This window comes from Dipodomys spectabilis, unplaced genomic scaffold (genome assembly GCF_019054845.1).
Source record: "Dipodomys spectabilis isolate Male_0828 unplaced genomic scaffold, ASM1905484v1 ptg000322l, whole genome shotgun sequence".
NCBI lineage: Eukaryota > Metazoa > Chordata > Mammalia > Rodentia > Heteromyidae > Dipodomys > Dipodomys spectabilis.
In genome coordinates, this window is record NW_024870999.1 from 1,026,163 (window position 1) to 1,045,591 (window position 19,429).

Sequence of the window (19,429 nt, forward strand, 5' to 3'; positions counted from 1 at the left end):
TAATAAGATGGCCATGTGTCATTGATAGGCCACCCTAAGGCACTGGTTTGGCTGGTCCCATAGAGCTGAGTCAGCTTGCCTCTAACTGCACAGTCTCACTCAGCTCTACATCATCCTCTTGTCCCTGCTGCTGACCCAGCTCCTTTTTTTGGGGGGTAGGAGTGGGTACTGTTTGGTACTATCTGTGAGCTTTTGTGCTCAAGGGTAATACTCTACCACTTTGTGCCACAGCTTCATTTCTGGCTTTTTGGTAGAGTCTGGACTTTTCTGCCATGGCTGGCTTTGAACCTCAGTCCTCAGATTTCAGCCTCAGTATCTAGGATGACAAGGCATGAGCCACCAGCACCTGTCAACCAGCTCTGACTTGATGAACCAGCTCTATTCTGCAACTTGGTTGGCTGTTCCTTGTCATTGTTCTGTACCAGTGCACATCTAATGGTGGTGAAGTGGTCTTCCATGGCCTCTAGAATTTGCCATCTTCTACTGCTGATTCTAGATCTCAGTGGCCTACTCCAGTACCAGCAGCCATTCCTTCTGCTCTATGTTCAGGCAACTTAGGTTCTAACTGTCTCCTAGCTAGGCATGCAGCTGTTGGGCTAGACTCTCCAGCTCCTGCTTGCTGGTTTGCTGCCTGCTGTTGCTTTTCTGTCTCAGGTGGCCCTGCTTGGCAGGGGTGGGGGCGTAGTGGTGGGTTGGGGTGGCAGCTTCTCAGCTCAATAACCGACTCACACTAGGCTCTCAGTTGTGAATCTCAGCAAACATTTGCTCTATCTTTTGCTTGTATGTGGCACTCGAGATATGGATCTCTTTCCATTTGTAGTTCTTTCAGCAACTCCTTCAATTTCTCCACAATTTTTTTTTGGGGGGGTCCAGTCCTGGGCCTGGGCACTGTCTCTCAGCTCTTCAGCTCAAGGCTAGCGCTCTACCACTTGAGCCACAGCGCCACTTCCGGCTTTTTTCTTTTTGCTTATGTGGTGCTGAGGAATCAAACCCAGGGCCTCATGCGTGCAAGGCAAGCGCTCTACCACTGAGCCACCTTCCCAGCCCTCCTTCAATTTCTCTACTTGTATTTTCATCTATGCCTGCTTTTCACTGGCTTGCTGTGATTGCCATTGCTGTACAGGGGTTCAGAGATTCTAGAGAATTGTAACAGGAACACTTGTGCCTCGTTCTGCTTCTCCTTCATCCCAAACTACATGTCCTTCTCCATAAGAGAGCCAGTCTCTCCTCCAGTTCTGAGTTCTCCTTCAGGTCCTCATTGCCTTTTTTGTGTTTGGCCAGCTTTGTATTTGTCCACCTGTTTCAGCTGTGTGGACACGGAAGGGTCACATCTACCTCTGTCACATGCTGTCTGTTTTCTCTGTGCTTTCCAGCTGTGTGTGGGCTAGGACGTGTCTTAATTTCTCAGACACCAGGATCTCAATTGTCCCCCTTCTCATTGCCAACTTCTGCTAGCATTCCCTTTTGTGTTCCAGTTGATCCATAGTGTTTTGTTCAGTTTTGTCAGTTCCTCCATCTTGCTGCTCATTTAGCTAGAGTCTGGAGCTATTCTCCAGAGCCATCATGTTGGCAGATGGGATGCCTTCCCTGCATGTAGGATGGAGACCTAGACATAAGAGTTGTAGCAGGCTGTTGGTCTCAGCCATGAGATTGGACATGCTAGTGATAGGGGATGGGGATTGGGTGGAGGTATACTTGCAGGTACCGCAGGAGCAGCAGATGAATTTAGAATCACCAGCAATGGTTGTCTCAAGGTTACCATCTTTTTTAATTCTTTCCTTCTTTGCTCCTATAGTGACATCAGGACTGATCCTCTGCTGATATTCTTAGAATTTTTTCTTGGCTGCAATCAATATTTTAGGTCTGGTTTCTTTGGACATCCTCAGGCTGGGACCATGGGAAATAGGGTGGTCACATTACCACAATCCCAGAAATCATCACTGATTACCTGCATGGTGTGTGTCAGGAGAGAGTTCCTGGGTGATACAAGGTACCACAAAATATAAACGTGGCATAAAACCTCATTGGCCAGAGGGAGAGGTGAAAGGGAAAGGGGTGTGGCCATATCCCCTGGAGCCAGAAAGCATCCAGGCTGTGTGCAACTTGGGAGGCCTGTGTGCGGATGGGGCCTGTCTCTCCCTAGGTGTGCCCGCAGTTCTATGATAATGGCTCTTAGACTCCATCACAGAATTGGAATTGTCTGGCATACCCAATGGGCTGTTGTTGTCAGGCTCTAGACCCTCCTGAGGGCAGCAGGGGTCAGTGCATCGCTTTAGAGAACCTTTCCTGACTCTGCATCAGTGCCATACTTTCACATTTTAGAGACCACCTCCAAGGTATATCCTATCCAGTCCTCCAGACAGCTCCCTTTCCACAGGACTCTAATTCTGGTAGCCCATTGGACATCTTCTCAACTGGATTTGGTTCCAGCCTCTGGCCTCCTACTTCACAGCTGCTGTGCCTTCTGCATCCCCAGGATAGCCGCTTCCTGTCATAGCTGCTCTTGGTCCAATCAGCTTTTCTCCAGAACAGAACCAAAGTTGCCAAGGAACCTTTCTGAGGTTTTGTAGATAGATAATGAGACAGGGAAATTACATTATTTGTAACAAATATCCAAACGGCCATACTCAGTAGAATCAGAAAGTAAACTGAAAAAGCAGATCTTCACCTTTTCAAGAAACATTTTAAAATTATTTTTAATGAATAAATAATAATTACATTTCTTTGGGGGTACTGTTGGTGCTTTTTTTTTTTTCTTTGGCTGGTCATGGGACTTGAACTCTGGGCCTGGGCACTGTCCCTCAGCTCTTTAGCTCAAGGCTAGAGCTCTACCAGTTGAGCGACAGCGCCACTTCTGGTTTTCTGGTGGTTTATTGGAGATAAGAATCTCAAAGGGCTGGGAAGGTGGCTCAGTGGTAGAGCGCTTGCCTTGCATGCATGAGGCCCTGGGTTCAATGCCTCAGCACCATATAAGCAGGGGGAAAAAAAAATCCAGAAGTGGCGCTGTGACTCAAGTGGTAGAGCGCTAGCCTTGAGCTGAAGAGCTGAGGGACAGTGCCTAGGCCCAGAGTTCAGGCCCCACGACTGGACCCCCCCCCCAAAAAAAAAAAAAAAAATCTCATGGACTTTTCCTGCCCAGGCTGGTTTTGAACCATGATCCTCAGATCTTAGCCTCCTGAATAGCTAGGATTACAGGTGTGAGCCACTGGTGCCCAGCTTGTTAAACTTTTTGTTGTTGTTGTTGTTGGTTATGGGGCTTGAACTCTGGGCCTGGGCGCTGTCCCTCAGCAATTCAGCTCAAGGCTAGCCCTCTACCACTTGAGCCACAGCACCACTTCCAGCTTTTTCTGCTTATGTGGTGCTGAGGAATCGAATCCAGGGCCTCATGCATACAAAGCAAGCACTGTACCACTGAGCCACCTAACCAGTCCTTGTTATGCTTTTTTGATACAGTGTTTAGTGACCAAAGCTGGGCAGTTTGCAGATTGGTATGTCAAACTGATCATTTCTTTTTCTTTTTCTTTCTTTCTTTTTTTTTTTTTTTTTGCGGATCGTGGGCCTGAACTCTGGGCCTGGGCACTGTCCCTCAGCTCTTCAGCTCAAGGCTAGCCCTCTACCACTTGAGCCACAGCGCCACTTCCAGCTTTTTCCGCTTATGTGGTGCTGAGGAATCAAACTCAGGGCCTCATGCATGCAAGGCAAGCATTCTACCACTGAGCCACCTTCCCAGCCCAAACTGATTATTTCTTAGTGTTGGTAGCTTTGTGCATCCTTTCTTATAGTGGTTTTGGAATATACAGTGAATGACTTAAGCTGAGCACCTGTGGCTCATGCCTGTAATCCTAACTACTCAGGAAGCTGATATCTGAGGATTTCAGCTGGGACAAGAAAGTCTGTGAGACTCTTACCTTCAATTAATCACCAAAAGGCCAGAGGTGGAGCTGTGGCTCAAATGGTAGAACAACGGCTTTGAGAAAAAAAAAAATCTCAATTTCCAGGCCCTGAGTTCAAGTCCCAGAAGCACCACCAAAAAGACTGTTAACTGTAGTTACTGTGCTGTAGAAAAACAGATCTGGAAACAGTCAAGGAGTGATGTTTTCATTGCACAAACTCAGCCCTCGTGTGTGTGTGTGTGTGTGTGTGTGTGTGTGTGTGTGTGTGTGTGTGTGTGTGTAAACACGTGTGTACATGTGTACACTGATACTGGAACTTCAACTCTGGGCCAAATCTCTATGCAATCATTTAGCCTTTTCTCAAGGCTGGTGATACTCCACCTGAGCCACAGCTGCACTTCTGGCTTTTTGTTGGTTAAGTGGAGATGAGAGTCTCAAAGACCTTCCTTCCTGGGCTGGCTTTGAACTTGGATCTTCAGATCACAGCCTCCTAAGTAGCTAGGATTACAGGAGTGAGCCACTGGCACTTGCAAGTATTCTATTTTGCTCTTGTTAAATACGTTCTGCAAGCTGGGTGCTGGTGGCTCACACCTGTAATACTAGCTACTTAGGAGTCTGTGATCTGAGGATCAAGATTTGAAGCCAGCTCAGGCAGAAAAGTCCCCTCGAGTTCTTATCTCCAATTACTCAAAAACCAGAAGTGGAGCTGTGGTTCAAAGTGGCCAAGCTCTAGCCTTAAGTAAAGAGCTCAAGGACAGTGCCCAGGCCCTGAGTTTAAGCCCCATGACTGACTATCCCTCCAAAGATATACATGTTCAGCAGTGCTGTGTGGACTCGGTCTTGCCATTAGGAACACCAGCATTTATGAGCTACCTCCAACACTGCACCTAAGATGCTCCACTGCCATTTCCAAGTTGCTATTTGTAAGTGACCCAACAGTCTAGCTTCTTCTTTTCCAGGATTCTATTGGCTCCCTTGCTCCTGGAGAGCCCAGTTCTGCATATGGACTTCCTACCATTAGCTTCCCCTGCCAAAAGGTGGCCAGCCCAGAAGGTCTCGGGCACACACACATCCCTTCCCAAATACTCCATAATGCCATGGTGGTTGGAACATTTTTCAGATCTCCTGTAGCACCTAGGACCTGGTGGGTATCCTGTCATTTTTTAGGTCCATACCAGGGTGTCCCCTGAGCCTTCTGACAGGCAATTCATGGTCTGCCTATAGCCTTCACTCTGGCTGTGCTCCTGGGAGCCATCACTGCAGATTGAAGCACCCTGTGTGCCTTCTCAGAGTATTAAGTATGGTGTACCTTAATGGAGACACACTCATCAGCTTAGTATTCCTCTGTGGAGGAATATAGCAGACAGGTCTTATAGCCAAGAGGGGCACACATAGGTCCATCTGATGCCTGTCATTTCCTACCAAGGAGTATTGGGGGACTGTTCTCTTTCTTTTTTTTTTTTTTTTTTTGCGGGTCATGGGCCTGAACTCTGGGCCTGGGCACTGTCCCTCAGCTCTTCAGCTCAAGGCTAGCACTCTACCACTTGAGCCACAGCTCCACTTCCAGCTTTTTCTGCTTATGTGGTGCTGAGGAGTCGAACCCAGGGCCTTTTGCATGCAAGGAAGCACTCTACCACTGAGCCACCTTCCCAGCCCCTGGGGGACTGTTTTCTAACAAGGGAGGATTGGCTCCAATCATTGGCTGAATAGTGTCTACATTCAGACTCTGTTCAGAAGTCTACATATTGAGGCTTTCCAGTATGGACCCAGCTCTCCCTATTTCAGATCTCAATGCAGCCTGGTCCTCATAAGGTAAGCCATGGAAGCCTGTCAAGACTAAGCTGTGGAGATGTGGATAGGGGGCCAGCATAAAAATGTACTTATCAGCTGGGTGCCAGTGACTCATGCCTGTAATCCTAGTCACTCAGGAGGCTGAGATTGCAGTTTGAAGCCAGTCCAAGCAGAAAAATCCCTTTGAGACTCTTATCTTCAATAACCCACTCAAAAACTGGAAGTAGTGCTGTGGCTCAAATGGCAGAGCACTAGCCTTGAGCACAAAGAAGGTCAGGGACAGTGCCAGGCCAAGTTCAAGCCCCACAACTGGCAAAAAAAAAGAAGGCTGGGAAGGTGGCTCAGTGGTAGAATGTTTGCCTTGCATGCATGAGGCCCTGGGTTTGATTCCTCAGCACCACATAAGCAGAAAAAGCCGGAAGTGGCACTGTGCTCAAGTGGTAGAGTGCTAGCCTTGAGCTGAAGAGCTGAGGGACAGTGCCCAGGCCCAGAGTTCAGGCCCCAGGACCAACAACAACAACAACAACAACAAAAAAGTACTTTTCTTGTTCCCTCACCTCATCCTCCAAACAGGAGTGCCTGAGGGGAGATCACCAGCGTGGAGTGTGTGAGCAGGATAGTACTGAGTGGGGAGGGTTCCTGGGAGCCCAGCAGAGGACTCTTCTGTCTCATTGTTACCTCTGCTGACTGATCTGCTGACTGGTGGGTCCAGTGTCTCCTTGCTCTCTTTCATCATGGCTGTGTCTCTTGTAGCTGGGACCTCCAGTGGCTTTCATGTGGCTGTCTTATTTGTGTGGGCTGGGTAGGTGTGACCCCAAGAGGCACTGGATATAGGTAAGTATTGCTCAGGGAATCCCAGAGGCCATCCAGATTTGTCTGGGCAGATGGGGAGGTCATCCAGAGGACTATACAGGGGAGGAGAAGGGGGGGGAAGAGGAGAACTTGCTTGTATTTAGTCTATTTTTTTTTTTTTTCTTTCTTGTGTAGTAGTGGGGCTTGAATTTAAGGCCCGCGTGCTGTTTGAGATTTTTTACTCAAGGCTAGTACTCTGCCACTTTGAGCCATAACTCCACTCTCGGTTTTCTGGTGGTTAATTGGAGATAACAGTCTCACATACTTTCTTGCCTAAGCTGGCTTTTTTTTTTCTCCCCAGTTGTGGGGCTTGAATTCTGGGCCTGGGTGCTGTCCCTCAGCTCTTCAGCTGAAGGCAAGCACCCTACAAGTTGAACCACAGTCCCACTTCCGGTTTTCTGGAGGTTTATTGGAGATAAGAGTCTCATGGACTTTCCTGCCAGGCTGGCTTTAAACCAAGATCCTCAGATCTCAGTCTCCTGAGTAGCTAGGATTACAGGCGTGAGCCACCAGCACCTTGCTGGTAACTGTCTAGGAGTTTGTGAAATCACAACCAGCACAAAAATAATAGCAACTGGCAAATGACTGAAAACAAATATTACCTGATCAGGTAATTAGCCAGCTACCTACACATGATGTCCATTGTTTCGAGAATCTAGGCCCTGGGGCCGCCCTCTATCACTCCAGAGCCCTTCAACATTGATTTCAGCATGGGAGTGACTGGTTGTCCTCCAGTGGTCAGCTCAAGTGAGTTCATTGTGAGTGGCCAGCTTTTCCTTCCAGTGAAGAATTGGTGCTGGTTGTGGTGGTAAAAACCCAAGGCTCTCTCTGCTCAAGTCACTTCTTTGAATTAAGCATTGTCTCCAGAAGGCCACTGTGAAATGCATGTTACTGGGACTCAGGGTGGTAGTGATTTCTCAGACCCTTGACTAAGACGACAGCTGGACGCAGTGATTGCAAAATCAAAAATTTAATTCCCACATATATGTTGCACAACTCAGTTGATGTGGAGAAGTTCTAGTCAATCATTGTCAGTTGGATTAAAAATCATATAATCTGATGTTTTGTGAAAATCTACCTCCCAAAAAGCAATGGCTGCACTGGAGGCATGATTCAAGTGGTAGAATACCAGCTGTGAACGAGAAAGCCAAGAGGAAGTGTGAGTTCCTAAGTTTAAGCCCTAGTACCAACACATACACACAAAGTAAACAATGCCGGGGCTGGGAAGGTGGCTCAGTGGTAGAGCGCTTGCCTTGCATGCCTGAGGCCCTGGGTTTGATTCCTCAGCACCACATAAGCAAAAAGAAAAAAGCCGGAAGTGGCGCTGTGGCTCAAGTGGTAGAGCGCTAGCCTTGAGCTGAAGAGCTAAGGGACAGCGCCCAGGCCCAGAGTTCAGGCCCCATGATCGGACCAAAAAAAAAAAAGTAAACGATGCCCTAAAAGCAAAGTAAAAGGGCACATAATGTGCTTAATTGAAGCGACAAAGTGAATGTTTTAGATTTGTTGAAATATTGCATTTTTTGGCATAAGCTAGATGATGTTATGGAAAAAAATGAGTCCAACACCTGCAGTATTAGAGACAAAGTTTTAGTGTGCAATTTTAGTGTGTATAGCAGTGATTTTATGACAGCAGTGTAGTCTGCTCCTTGGGGTTTTAAGCTATGGGTCCTCAGACCTACTGTTCAGTGAGATGGGTAAATTGGAGTAATTTTAGAGTTAGGTGTCCTGAGCATTTGTGGGTTTTCCTCAACAGCAGCTTTGGGGCCATCTATTTATAATACTCATGACTGTGTTTTATCAGTTTCTTTTCTTCTTGCTAGAAACACAAAATTTTTCTCTAGTTTTCACCCTGAGAACCCCCATGACTGCGCCCCCCAGAAGTCTTTTTGTTGTTGTTATTGGTTGTAGGGCTTGAACTCTGGGCAGGGGGCGCTGTCCCTCAGCTCTTCAGCTCAAGGAGAGCGCTACCGCTTGAGCCACAGCACCACTTCTGGTTTTCTAGTGGTTTATTGGAGATAAGAGTCTCATGGACTTTTCTTGTCTGGGCTGGCTTTGAACCGTGATCCTCAGATCTCAGCCTCCTGAGTAGCTAGGATTACAGGCGTGAGCCACCAGCGCCCAGCACCCAAGAAGTCTTTATCTCAAGCAGGTCCATGCTCTGCCCTGGCACTTGTCCTCCCTCCAAGATTGCTATTCCTGGGGAGGTGTGATTCTTCACATGTACCTATCTTGGGGAGCAGACTTGAACTATATGGATCTGATTTTCAGCTTGCCAGCTTTTCTTGTTGTAAGGTTGAGAGAAACAACTTTACATGTTAGAGCAGAAGATGGCATTTACATTTTTATTCCTTTATTCTTTGTGATGCTGAAGTTTGAACTCAGGGCTTTGTACTTGCTAGGTCACTTGTACTTGAGCCACCCTTTTTGCTTGGATTATTTTTGAGATAGCTTTCTTTTTTGCTTGGACTAGTCCGGACCACAATGCTTCTATTTACACTTTGTTCTACAGCTGCTGTACCACCATAGCCAGCTTTTTATTTTGAGATGGGGTTTTGTAAACTTTTTTGTCCAAGCTGACCTGGAACAGTGATCTCCCTATTTTAGTCTCCTGTATAGCAAGGATGAAAGCTTTTGCCCAACTGTTCTCAAACTTTGATACCCGATTTCTACATCCCTAATAGGTAGGTTTCAAGTGTGTGTCACCAGTACCCAACCACCATCTTTTTTTTTTTTTTTTCTGGTCCTAGGGCTTGAACTCAGGGCCTGTGTGCTGTCCCTGAGCTTCTTTGTGCTCAGAGCTAGTGCTCTGCTCTACCACTTGAGCTACAGTGCTGCTTCTGGTTTTTTCTGAGTGGTTCATTGGAGATAAGAGTCTCACAGACTTTCCTGCCTGGGCTGGCTTCCAACTGTAATCCTCAGATCTCAGCCTTCTGAATAGCTAGGATTACAGGTGTGAGCCACAGGTGCCCGGCACTTTTTTGGGGGGAGGGGGCGGGGTCATGAGGCTTGAACTCAGGCAAGGCCCTAGGCACTGTCTCTGAGCTTTTTTGCTCAAGGATACCTCTCTACCACTTGTGCCACCATTCTACTTCTAGCTTTTGGGTGGTTATTTGAAGATAAAAATTGCATAGGCTTTCCTGACTGAGCTAGCTTTGAGCTATGATCCTTAGATCTCAGCCTCTTGAGTAGCTAGGGTTACAGGCATGAGCCACCAGGGCCAGTTTAATACAATTGTATAGTTACTGAGGTTGTGTACAGAGGGGTTACCATTTCACAATTAAGGTCATACATACATGTATGATTTAAGGAATGACACAAATGTTAAATACAAGAAGTCTGTTCTATTGATGAAAGTGAACCAAGCAACCCATGGACAGAGATGGGAGGGGCAGAATAACAGAGGAGAGAACAGATGATACTAAGCAAAAGGAAAGAAACGTACTTATTACCCAGGATATGTAAAGGTAACCCTGCTGTATACATCACCTCTAGAACAACAATTAAAAAAAAAAAGTCTGCTCTTATTCCAGCACTTTGGGAGCTGAAGCATTTAGACCATGACTCATGCCTAGGCCCTGTCGAAAGCCCTCTCTATTCCCCCAAATGGAAGTCTTCTAGGAAGATACCAATAATCCCTCAAAAAAAAAAAAAAAGCAAAAGTCAAGCCATTAAGAACATTGTGTTTGTGGGATCTAGTGAACATACCAGACACAGAGCTGCCATACATAGCCTTCTACATCACAGCCATTTCATCAAGCTTTGCTGAGCAATAGGATGTCACAGACTGGTAATCAAGGGAATGCAAACATATTCTTGGTTCTGGAGGCTGAGAAATCCAAGATGAAGGGGCTGTGTCTGGTGAGGGCCTTTCTGTGAGGGTAAGAGAAGCCCTGGGTGGTTATGGCACTCAGGAGGTGGATGTAGGAGGATCCTGAGTTTGAGGATAGCCTGGACCAGAACTACATTGTGAGTTCAAGACCAACAGGGCCTTTTCTCAAACAAAAAGGAGAGTAAGAGAGTGGGGAGTGGGTCAAATTCATCCTTTTATTAGGAACCACTTTGTTGTAAATGATACTAGTTCCTCATGACCTGATCACCTCACCAACACTGTTGTGTTGGGGATTAAGTTTCCAACACAGGAATTTGGGGAGTGCCATTCAAATCAGAGCACTTCATTTCTCTATTTGTGTACACTTAGTTGTGTATTTATAGTGTATTTTTTGTGGAACTGTTTGTGGTGGTCTTGTTTCTAGTTCCGCCGGTTCAGACAGATTATACTACAACGGTTTGGGGTGTTCTTTCAGGATTTATAGTGATAACCTTGAATGCAGAGATGTAGGGATTGTGGGAGGGTTATCAGTTCGGGGAGATTCATCTTCTAGAGCTGAGATGGAGCTCTGCAGAACTCAGGCCTGGAGGATGAGGAACTTGGTATATATTCTGTCATGACAGTGATTGTCTTGGCTCCACATCTCTCCTGCTTCTCATTGCACTCTTCTCTCCCAGTATTTAGGTCAGTTAACGTCCATACCAGGATACCTGAATCCCTCCAGTAGGACTGAAATCCTGCATTTCATAGATAATGCAAAGGTAACTGTCCTGCCCCTTGGCTTGCCTCTGCCCTCCACCTCCTCATGGCTAGGATGGTCAGTTCCACCACATTAAGGGTCCTCTGGGCTCTTGGCCATAGGGCCATTTCTGTCTACCATTGTGCTTAGACTTACTCTGTGTGGTTTTGGCCCAGTCCCTAGTTTTTCCAGACCATGCTGGTTTGAGCACATTGGTGTCGCTGGAGTAGTACCGCTGTACTGTGGTGGGCAGCACTCTTTTCACTCAGAGCCGGCCACGCATGTGACTCAGCCAGCAGTGCTGCTGTGGAAGAGCCCGAGGTAGTGGGTCCACCATGTCTGATGCTCTGTGGTTCTTTCTTTTTTTTTTTTTTTTTTTTTTTGGGTCCGGTCGTGGGGCCTGAACTCTGGGCCTGGGCGCTGTCCCTCAGCTCTTCAGCTCAAGGCTAGAGCTCTACCACTTGAGCCACGACACTACTTCCGACTTTTTTTCTTTTTGCTTATGTGGTGCTGAGGAGTCGAACTCGGGGCCTCAGGCATGCAAGGCAAGCGCTCTACCACTGAGCCACCTTCCCAGCCCTCTGTGGTTCTTTCTAGCGAGCCCGCAAACTGCCTGGACACCTGACACAGGAGCACGATGCTGTGCTCAGCCTATCTGCCTACAATGTCAAGCTGGCCTGGAGGGATGGGGAGGACATCATCCTCAGGGTGCCTATCCATGACATCGCCGCTGTCTCCTACGTCCGAGATGATGCAACACACCTGGTGGTCCTGAAGACAGGTGTGGACTGGGGCCTTGGGTTAAGGTGTAGACAGGCATGGAGTGGGGCCTGGGCTAAGGCATAGACAGATGCGGACTGAGGCTGTATACTGAAGTGTAGAGGGTGTGGAGTGGGACTATGGACTAAGGTGTAGACAGGTGTGGAGTGGGACCGTGGGCTAAGGTATGTCCAGGACATTCATGACGCTCAGAGACAGCTTCTAGAACTCTATGCTAGTGCTGCTGCCTATTTGCCCTGAGAATTGGCCCTGTCCTCCCCCAGTGCAGCAAAGAAGTATTTGTGGTCAGCCGTGGGGCCCTGGTCTCCTGACACCGTGGCACCTGAGGGATGCATTGCTTGGGATCAGTCTCTAGTCCCCACCTCCTGGAAAGCCTCCACTCCCCAGGCAGCCATATGCTGCTGCTCTCACTAAAGCATAGTAGAGCCCCAGGTAGAATGCTGGCCTTGAAGTCTGGTTAAGACCCCCAACTCCAGCTCACCCGTTAAGCTCTGCAGTCTTCCAAGAGCTGGTGCTGCAGAGGTGAACCGCCCCCAGGAGCTCTCAGTTCATGCATGGGTAGGAGGGGCCTTGGTGAATTCCTGAGCCCAAGTCTTAGAGGCTGGTGCCTCATTGTCATGCTGTGCTGACCTGACGTGCTGTCTCTTCTCAGCCCAGGACCCTGGCATCTCCCCCAGCCAGAGTCTGTGTGCAGAAAGCTCCCGTGGCCTCAGTGCAGGTTCCCTGTCAGAGTGTGCAGTGGGGCCAGTGGAGGCATGCTGCCTAGTCATCTTGGCCATGGAGAGCAAGGTAAGACCTCCTGCTAGCCCATCCATAGCCCCAACCTCTCTGTCCATGGCCCTGACTACCTTCAACTCTGCCCACAGCCCACTACTACCTCTAACCAGGCTCTGCGTGTGGCCCCAGCTAGTCCTTCCTCCTCATCTGCCTTGCGCTGACCCAAGCACTTTCCCCTACTCTGGCCCATCCCTGACCAGGCCCTACCCCTAGATCTGCTCAGGCCCTGCCCATATTCTAACCTGGGTCCCATCTACAACCACACCCAGTGCTTATCCTGGCCTTGACCACGGACAGCCCCTCCTCTGCCTGGCCCTTGCCCTCCAGCCCTCTCCCTCCGACCCTGAGATGGCCAGCTGAGCCTTTGCTTATTGTTTTCCTCAGGTCACCTCCATCCCCCACACTGACAGATAGGTCGGAGGTGGCCAGGGCGTGGTGACCTGCCCAGTAGTATGAGCCGAGCTTGCAGATCCTCCATGTCGGAAGGCAGGATGGTGTAAAGGGGACATGTGGGTTAGGATGGGCCTATAGATTCAGATATGAGCTCCTCTTAGCCACCCAGTGGCTACTGGGCCTTGGGAAACCATCTCATACCTTTTAATTTTTTGTGTATGTGAGGTAGCTAGTGGTGACTGTCCACCATGATTATCCTCTCATTTGTGTTTCTCAGCCTTGGTGCTGTACCAAGCAGTTCTTTGTACACTATATCCTCCCTAGGCCAAAGCCATGCCCAGCTGCTCCCCCATGTCCCACTGCATGGTATCCCTTATACATAACTGCATTCAGTGGTGGCCTCCTCCCTTTGCTGAGGCCTGGGGAGGATGCTGATGGGCCACTTAAGGAGGAGGCAGAGCTGGCTGCTGACCCCTGGGTCTTCCATGGGAACCCAGGTCTCTAGCTTCTATCTGTCCCAGAGAGAGTCCTGGAGTGGCTCACTGATAATTCTTTTTCTGACAGCCATGTGGACACCTTTGACTCAGTGTCTGCTCCCCACTAGTATTTATGTCTGGAAGCCTGGTATGTGTGTGGCCCTGGTCATAAACACAGCAGCTGCTACTCTCTGCCCACTGCAGGTTGCCGCGGAAGAGCTGTGCTCCCTGCTCAGCCAGGTCTTCCAGATAGTTTACACGGAGTCCACCATCGACTTTCTGGACCGAGCCATATTCGATGGCGCCTCCACACCCACCCATCACCTGTCCCTGCACAGCGGTATGTTAAGTGAAAGCAGCAGTAGAGTTCAGGCACTGTGAATGCATTTTCTCCTGGCAGGGGCATGCTGGGAAACCAGGAAGGCTGAGCAGGTTTCTCAGGAAACCTCCTTCCAGCACACCCAGCCTGGTTGCTGTCAGTGGAAGGCTTCTCCCAGAACCCCTTGGGCTGCTTCTGAGCTTGAGGCTGAGGGGCGTGGGAAGAACCAGAGGCTCCTCAGAGGCCCCACCGCTGGAACACCTCCGCACATTCCATCGCAGCTCGCTGCCAAGTGCACTCAGGCATCTATTAGTCCATGAAATACTTCCTTTAATTAACTAATAAACATTTGTTTGTTTATTTTTGCCAGTCCTAGGGCTTGAACTCAGGGCCTGGGCACTGTCCCTGAGCTTCTTTTGCTTAAGGCTAGCACTCTACCACTTGAGCCACAGCGCTACTTCCGACTTTTTCCTCTTTATATGGTACTGAGGAATTGAACCCAGGGCTTCGTGCATGCTAGGCAAGCACTCTTCTACTAAGCCACATTCCCAGCCCAACACTTCCTGTATGACATTTGCTGGACTTAGGTCTCCTCAATACCACCAGCACCTGGTTTTATATACTCTATTGCTCATTAAGGATTGGTAGCTTACACAAATGAGAGGCATGCAAAGATATTGGAAACAATGAAGCTTGTTGCCTGAGGTTTCTTTTTTTTTTTTTTTTAATTTTTTTGGGGGTCCGGTCGTGGGGCCTGAACTCTGGGCCTGAGCTCTGTCCCTCAGCTCTTCAGCTCAAGGCTAGCGCTCTACCACTTGAGCCACAGCCCCACTTCTGGCTTTTCTTTTCTGCTTATGTGGTGCTGAGGAATCGAACCCAGGGCCTCAGGCATGCAAGGCAAGCGCTCTAGCACTGAGCCACCTTCCCAGCCCCCCTGAGGTTTCTTTTCCTGAAGAAGAACCCCTGTCTTTGCTCCTTCCTTGGTAAGCACAGGTAAAAAGGGTACTCTGTGTTCACAAAACTCAAGGAGTCCTTTGAGTAAGTGTGAGTCCCAGTCTTAGGTTGAGGCTCTGCTACCTGTCTCCATTCCTCACCCCCCCCCCCCCCCAAAACTGTTGTCACTGATGCTAAAGCCCCTCTGGCCCCAAGCTGGCCTCACCTCACAGTGATGCTCCATACCCAGCTTCTTGGAGCCCTTTATCACCAATGACAGAGCAGCCCCCTTCATTCCTGGTTTGCAGGTGGAGGCCTGGAGATTGACCAGGGTAACAATGCGTGAGAAGCAGTTCCACGTTTGGTTTGGCCATTGGCCATTAAAATTCCAGTTGAGTTTTTTTGTTGTTGTTTTTTCTTTTGGTTGGTCGTGGGGCTTGAACTCTGGGCTTGGGCACTGTCCCTGTGCTCTTCAGCTCAAGGCAAGTGCTCTACTGCTTGAGCCACAGTGCCATTTCCGGTTTTCTAGTGGTTTTTTTTTTTTGGGGTCCGGTCGTGGGGCCTGAACTCTGGGCCTGGGCACTGTCCCTCAGCTCTTCAGCTCAAGGCTAGCACTCTACCACTTGAGCCACAGAGCCACTTCCGGCTTTTTTCTTTTTCTTTTTTTTTTTTTTTGGGTCCGGCTGTGGGGCCTGAACTCTGGGCCTGGGTGCTGTCCCTCAGCGATTCAACTCAAGGCTAGCGCTCTACCACTTGAGCCACTTCCGGCTTTTTTTCTTTTTGCTTATGTGGTGCTGGGGAATCGAACCCAGGGCCTCATGCATGCAAGGCAAGCGCTCTACCACTGAGCCACTTTTCCAGCCCTAGATGTATTTTTTTAACTGAAAAAGTATACAGATTCTGTGTCCTGCTGTGCATGTTCTTTTTTTTTTTTTTTTTGGTCTGGTCGTGGGGCCTGAACTCTGGGCCTGGGCGCTGTCCCTCAGCTCTTCAGCTCAAGGCTAGCGCTCTACCACTTGAGCCACAGCGTCACTTCCGGCTTTTTTCTTTTTGCTTATGTGGTACTGAGGAATCGAACCCAGGGCCTCATGCATGCAAGGCAAGCGCTCCACCACTGAGCCACCTTCCCAGCCCTGTGCATGTTCTTGTAAGGGAATTGTACTTGTAAATCCACTGTTGGGTGCCAAGTGGGTCTCCTTGCCTGCTGTCCTGTCCTGAGGCCTTCTGAGGGCTGCACATGCACCCCATGTGCACCCCCCCCACACACACACACGCAGCAAACTACTCTCCTGCCTGCTGGCTTTATTCTTTTGAGGGACACATGGGCAGAGGGAGCAGCTCAACAGCGTACGTGTGCTCCTAGCACTGTGAGTGGCCAAAGTGGCTTTGTGTCCATAGGGTGCTTTCTTCCAGAAGTCTCCTTGCCCTTTCCACCTTGTAGAAGTTTCCCCATGCCTTCCCATCTTCTCTCTTGTCGCATGGCCTCTGCTGTTTTCTGTAGTCACATCTCACTCTGCCTCAGCATCCCCCTGCCACATTTAGAACCTGTGCTAGAGACTTTTTAATCGCCGAGTAATACCTGAAATAGTGTAAAAGGAAGGAGCTGGGTGCTGGTGGCTCACATCTGTAATGCTAGCTACTCAGAGGCTGAACTCAGAGGGTCAAGGTTTGAAGCCAGCCTGCACAGAAAAGTACAAGATTCAGTCTCCAATTAGCCACCAAAAAGCTGGGCTGAAAGCATGGTACAGGTGGTAAAACACCAGCCATGAGTAAGTAAGCCAATTAAGAGCACAAGGCCATGAGTCTAGGCCCTAGTACAAACATGCTAAAAACTTTTTTTCGTTTTGGTCAATAGTGGGGCTTGAACTCTGGGTCTGGGCGCTGTCCCTCAGCTCTTCAGCTAAAGGCCAGCGCTCTACCACTTGAGCCACAGCGCCACTTCTGGCTTTTTCTGGTTATGTGGTGCTGAGGAATCGCCCAGGGCCTCATGCATGTGAGGCAAGCACTCCACCACTGAGCCACCTTCCCAGCCCCCTAAAAACTTTTCCGGAGGTTTGGTTCCATGGTCACTGGCTCCATTGTTTCTGGACCATGGTAAAGCAGAACATCATGGAGGGGCAGCATGAGAGACAAAATTGCTTACCTCACTGCAGCCAGAATTCAGAGACAAGACAGAGGACCCTGGCTGCGAGCTCGTGCCTGTAATCCTTGCTACTCAGGAGGCTGAGATAAGAGGATTGCGGTTTAAAGCCAGCCTGGCTAGGCAGGTCCATGAAATCCTTATCTCCAGTTAATCACCAGAAAACTGGAAGTGGAGCTGTGGCTGAAAGTGGTAGAGTGCTAGCCTTGAGCACAGAAGCTCAGAAACAGTGCCTTAGCCCTGAGTTGAGTTCAAGTCCCACTACCAACAACAACAAAAAAGAGGATTCTGGACAGGAGCAGCCCATGGGTAGCCCCAGTGGCCTAAATTCCTCCCAAAGTAGCACCACCAGCTGTAGCCCCCGCCTGCAGTCTGAGCCTTTTTGTGGAATATTTGGTTTCCAAACCATAAACTCAATTGCCCTTTGCTATGTAAGGCAACAAGGCACAGTTCGTGAGATTCAAACATGGGCACTGCTGGGGCCAGTTGATGCCTAGCATCCTTCCCTTCCCTGGTTTCTATTGCTGGAAGTGTCACTTTCTCTTTTCTTGTCTTCCTTCTGCTCCTGTAAAATCTTACCTTCTGCTGGGGCCCCCACATTCACAGTTCTCACTTGCTGTCTGTCCACTTTCCTTGGCTTTGGAGCAGCAAACAGCAGACTACCACACAGTACCACACAGTCATTTGTTGGACATTACCCAGATAGCTGATTTGTACCAGAACTTCCATAGGCCTGAGGGTTTTGGAGCCTCCTTTGGATGCCTCAGAACTGTCCAGGCTGGGTCAGACTATCTGGCTCTGGTTTTTGCTGTGCAACTTAGGATAAGTGACATGATTTCTCTGATTTAGTTTAGCACATCGTTGACACCCCCAAAGGAGCTGTTGTTACCTGAGCCATGTGTGTCATCTATGGACCCCATCTCAGCTTGCAGCAGGATGTATACTGGATGGGATCCCCAGGAGGATCCTCAAGTCTGGGAGGCCTGCTATGGGCATACAGTATATGCCATGCTACAGGAATTTGGGGTCCTGTTCTATAGACGCAGCATCAGGGTTGAGCAGCCTCTTTTGTTATTGTTGTTGTTATTGTTGGTCATGGGACCTGAACTCTGGGCCTGGGTGCTGTCCCTCAGCTCTTCAACTCAGGCTCATGCTCCACCACTTGAGCTACAGTGTCACTTCTGGTTTTCTGAGTGGTTTCTTGGAGATAAGAGTCTCACGGACTTTCTTGCTGGCTTTGAACTGGGATCCTCAAATCTCAGTCCCCCGCGTGGCTAGGATTACAGGTGTGAGCCACTGTGCCTGGCCTCAAGCAGCCTCCTGAGGGCTGGAACGCCTGCCCATACCCACAGTCACCCGTGTCTTTCTTGTCCTTACAGATGACTCTTCCACGAAAGTGGACATGAAGGAGGCCTACGATGCAGAGGCTAGCACTTTGTGAGTGTACCAGGCCCTGGTGGGCAGGCGTGTGCATTGCCCTGAGTTGTCAGCCCCCTGGCCCACCTGAGCCCCAAGTTGTCCAGAGCCCCACGCCGACACTGCACCCATGCTGTGCCTACTTCTACAGCCCTTGCCACCCTCTGGTCTCTCCTGTCTCTACCCACTACTCACGGCACCATGGATAGTAATCTTTTGTACCTTCCCATCCCTTCCTGCTGCTGTGTGCACCTGTGTGGCCATTCTGCCACACGCGCTCCTGTTCAGCTGCTCACCTCTGCCCATGCATGCTGTCCCCTGGGCCTCCCTCTGAGCTGCTCGCCCCTCTCCAGTGTTGCCCAGGCCCCTGTCCTATGAACTTCCTTTCCCTTTGCCAGTCCTGTGAGTGCCTAGGACCAGGCTGAATGGGACTCTGTCCACCACACACAGAGCCATGTCCAACCAGCTCTCCTCTGTGATGGTCATTGGAGGTCCCTGGCACCCCACAGCTCTCACCAGGCAACTGAAGTGGGTGTGGGATGCAGCGGTAAGGAAGCTGCCTGCCATTCGCTGTGTTCCTTTGCAGTTGCTTCCCTGACCCTGTGGATGGGGGGGGCCTGCCGCCCCTGTCCTTCTGCATGCAGACTTCACCCCATGGCAAGACTGTGAGTGAGAGCGAGTTGAGCACCAGCGCCACGGAGCTGCTGCAGGATTACATGATGACGGTAGTGGGCGGAGCCGCTGGGCTGTGGGCGGGCTGTCTAGTTGCTTTTGCTAATGTTGCGCTTTTCCCTGGGATGTTCTGGGGGTGTGAGTTGGTGAGCCTGAATTGAGAGAGATAGACTATCAGCCTGGCCACCCTGGGGACAGACCCTGGGTGGGAAGTGTGCCTCCTGCTATGCGTGGTCCACATTTGACCTAGTTGTTTTGTTTTCCCAAATAAATAACAAATTTTATTTCTAGCAATATATATCACTTCAGCCATTTTTATTGCTATACATCTTTGATATAGATACACACCTGGCCAGGCACCAGTAATCCTAACTACTCAGGAGGTTGAGATCTGAGATCAAAGTCAGCCTGGGCAGGAA

General features: G+C 49.4%; 1 protein-coding gene across 3 annotated transcripts in view; it reads left to right on the plus strand.

Moving 5' to 3' along the window:
• Ccm2 (CCM2 scaffold protein) overlaps positions 1-19,429 on the plus strand; it is a 62,848-nt gene that overhangs the window by 40,205 nt on the left and 3,214 nt on the right. For all 3 annotated transcript variants that reach the window (XM_042702406.1, XM_042702407.1, XM_042702405.1), the window contains 6 exons: positions 11,043-11,126; positions 11,702-11,885; positions 12,537-12,673; positions 13,735-13,870; positions 18,302-18,359; positions 18,925-19,063. In XM_042702406.1, the coding sequence (XP_042558340.1) occupies positions 11,043-11,126; positions 11,702-11,885; positions 12,537-12,673; positions 13,735-13,870; positions 18,302-18,359; positions 18,925-19,063 (738 nt within the window). The remainder of the gene's footprint in view (positions 1-11,042; positions 11,127-11,701; positions 11,886-12,536; positions 12,674-13,734; positions 13,871-18,301; positions 18,360-18,924; positions 19,064-19,429) is intronic.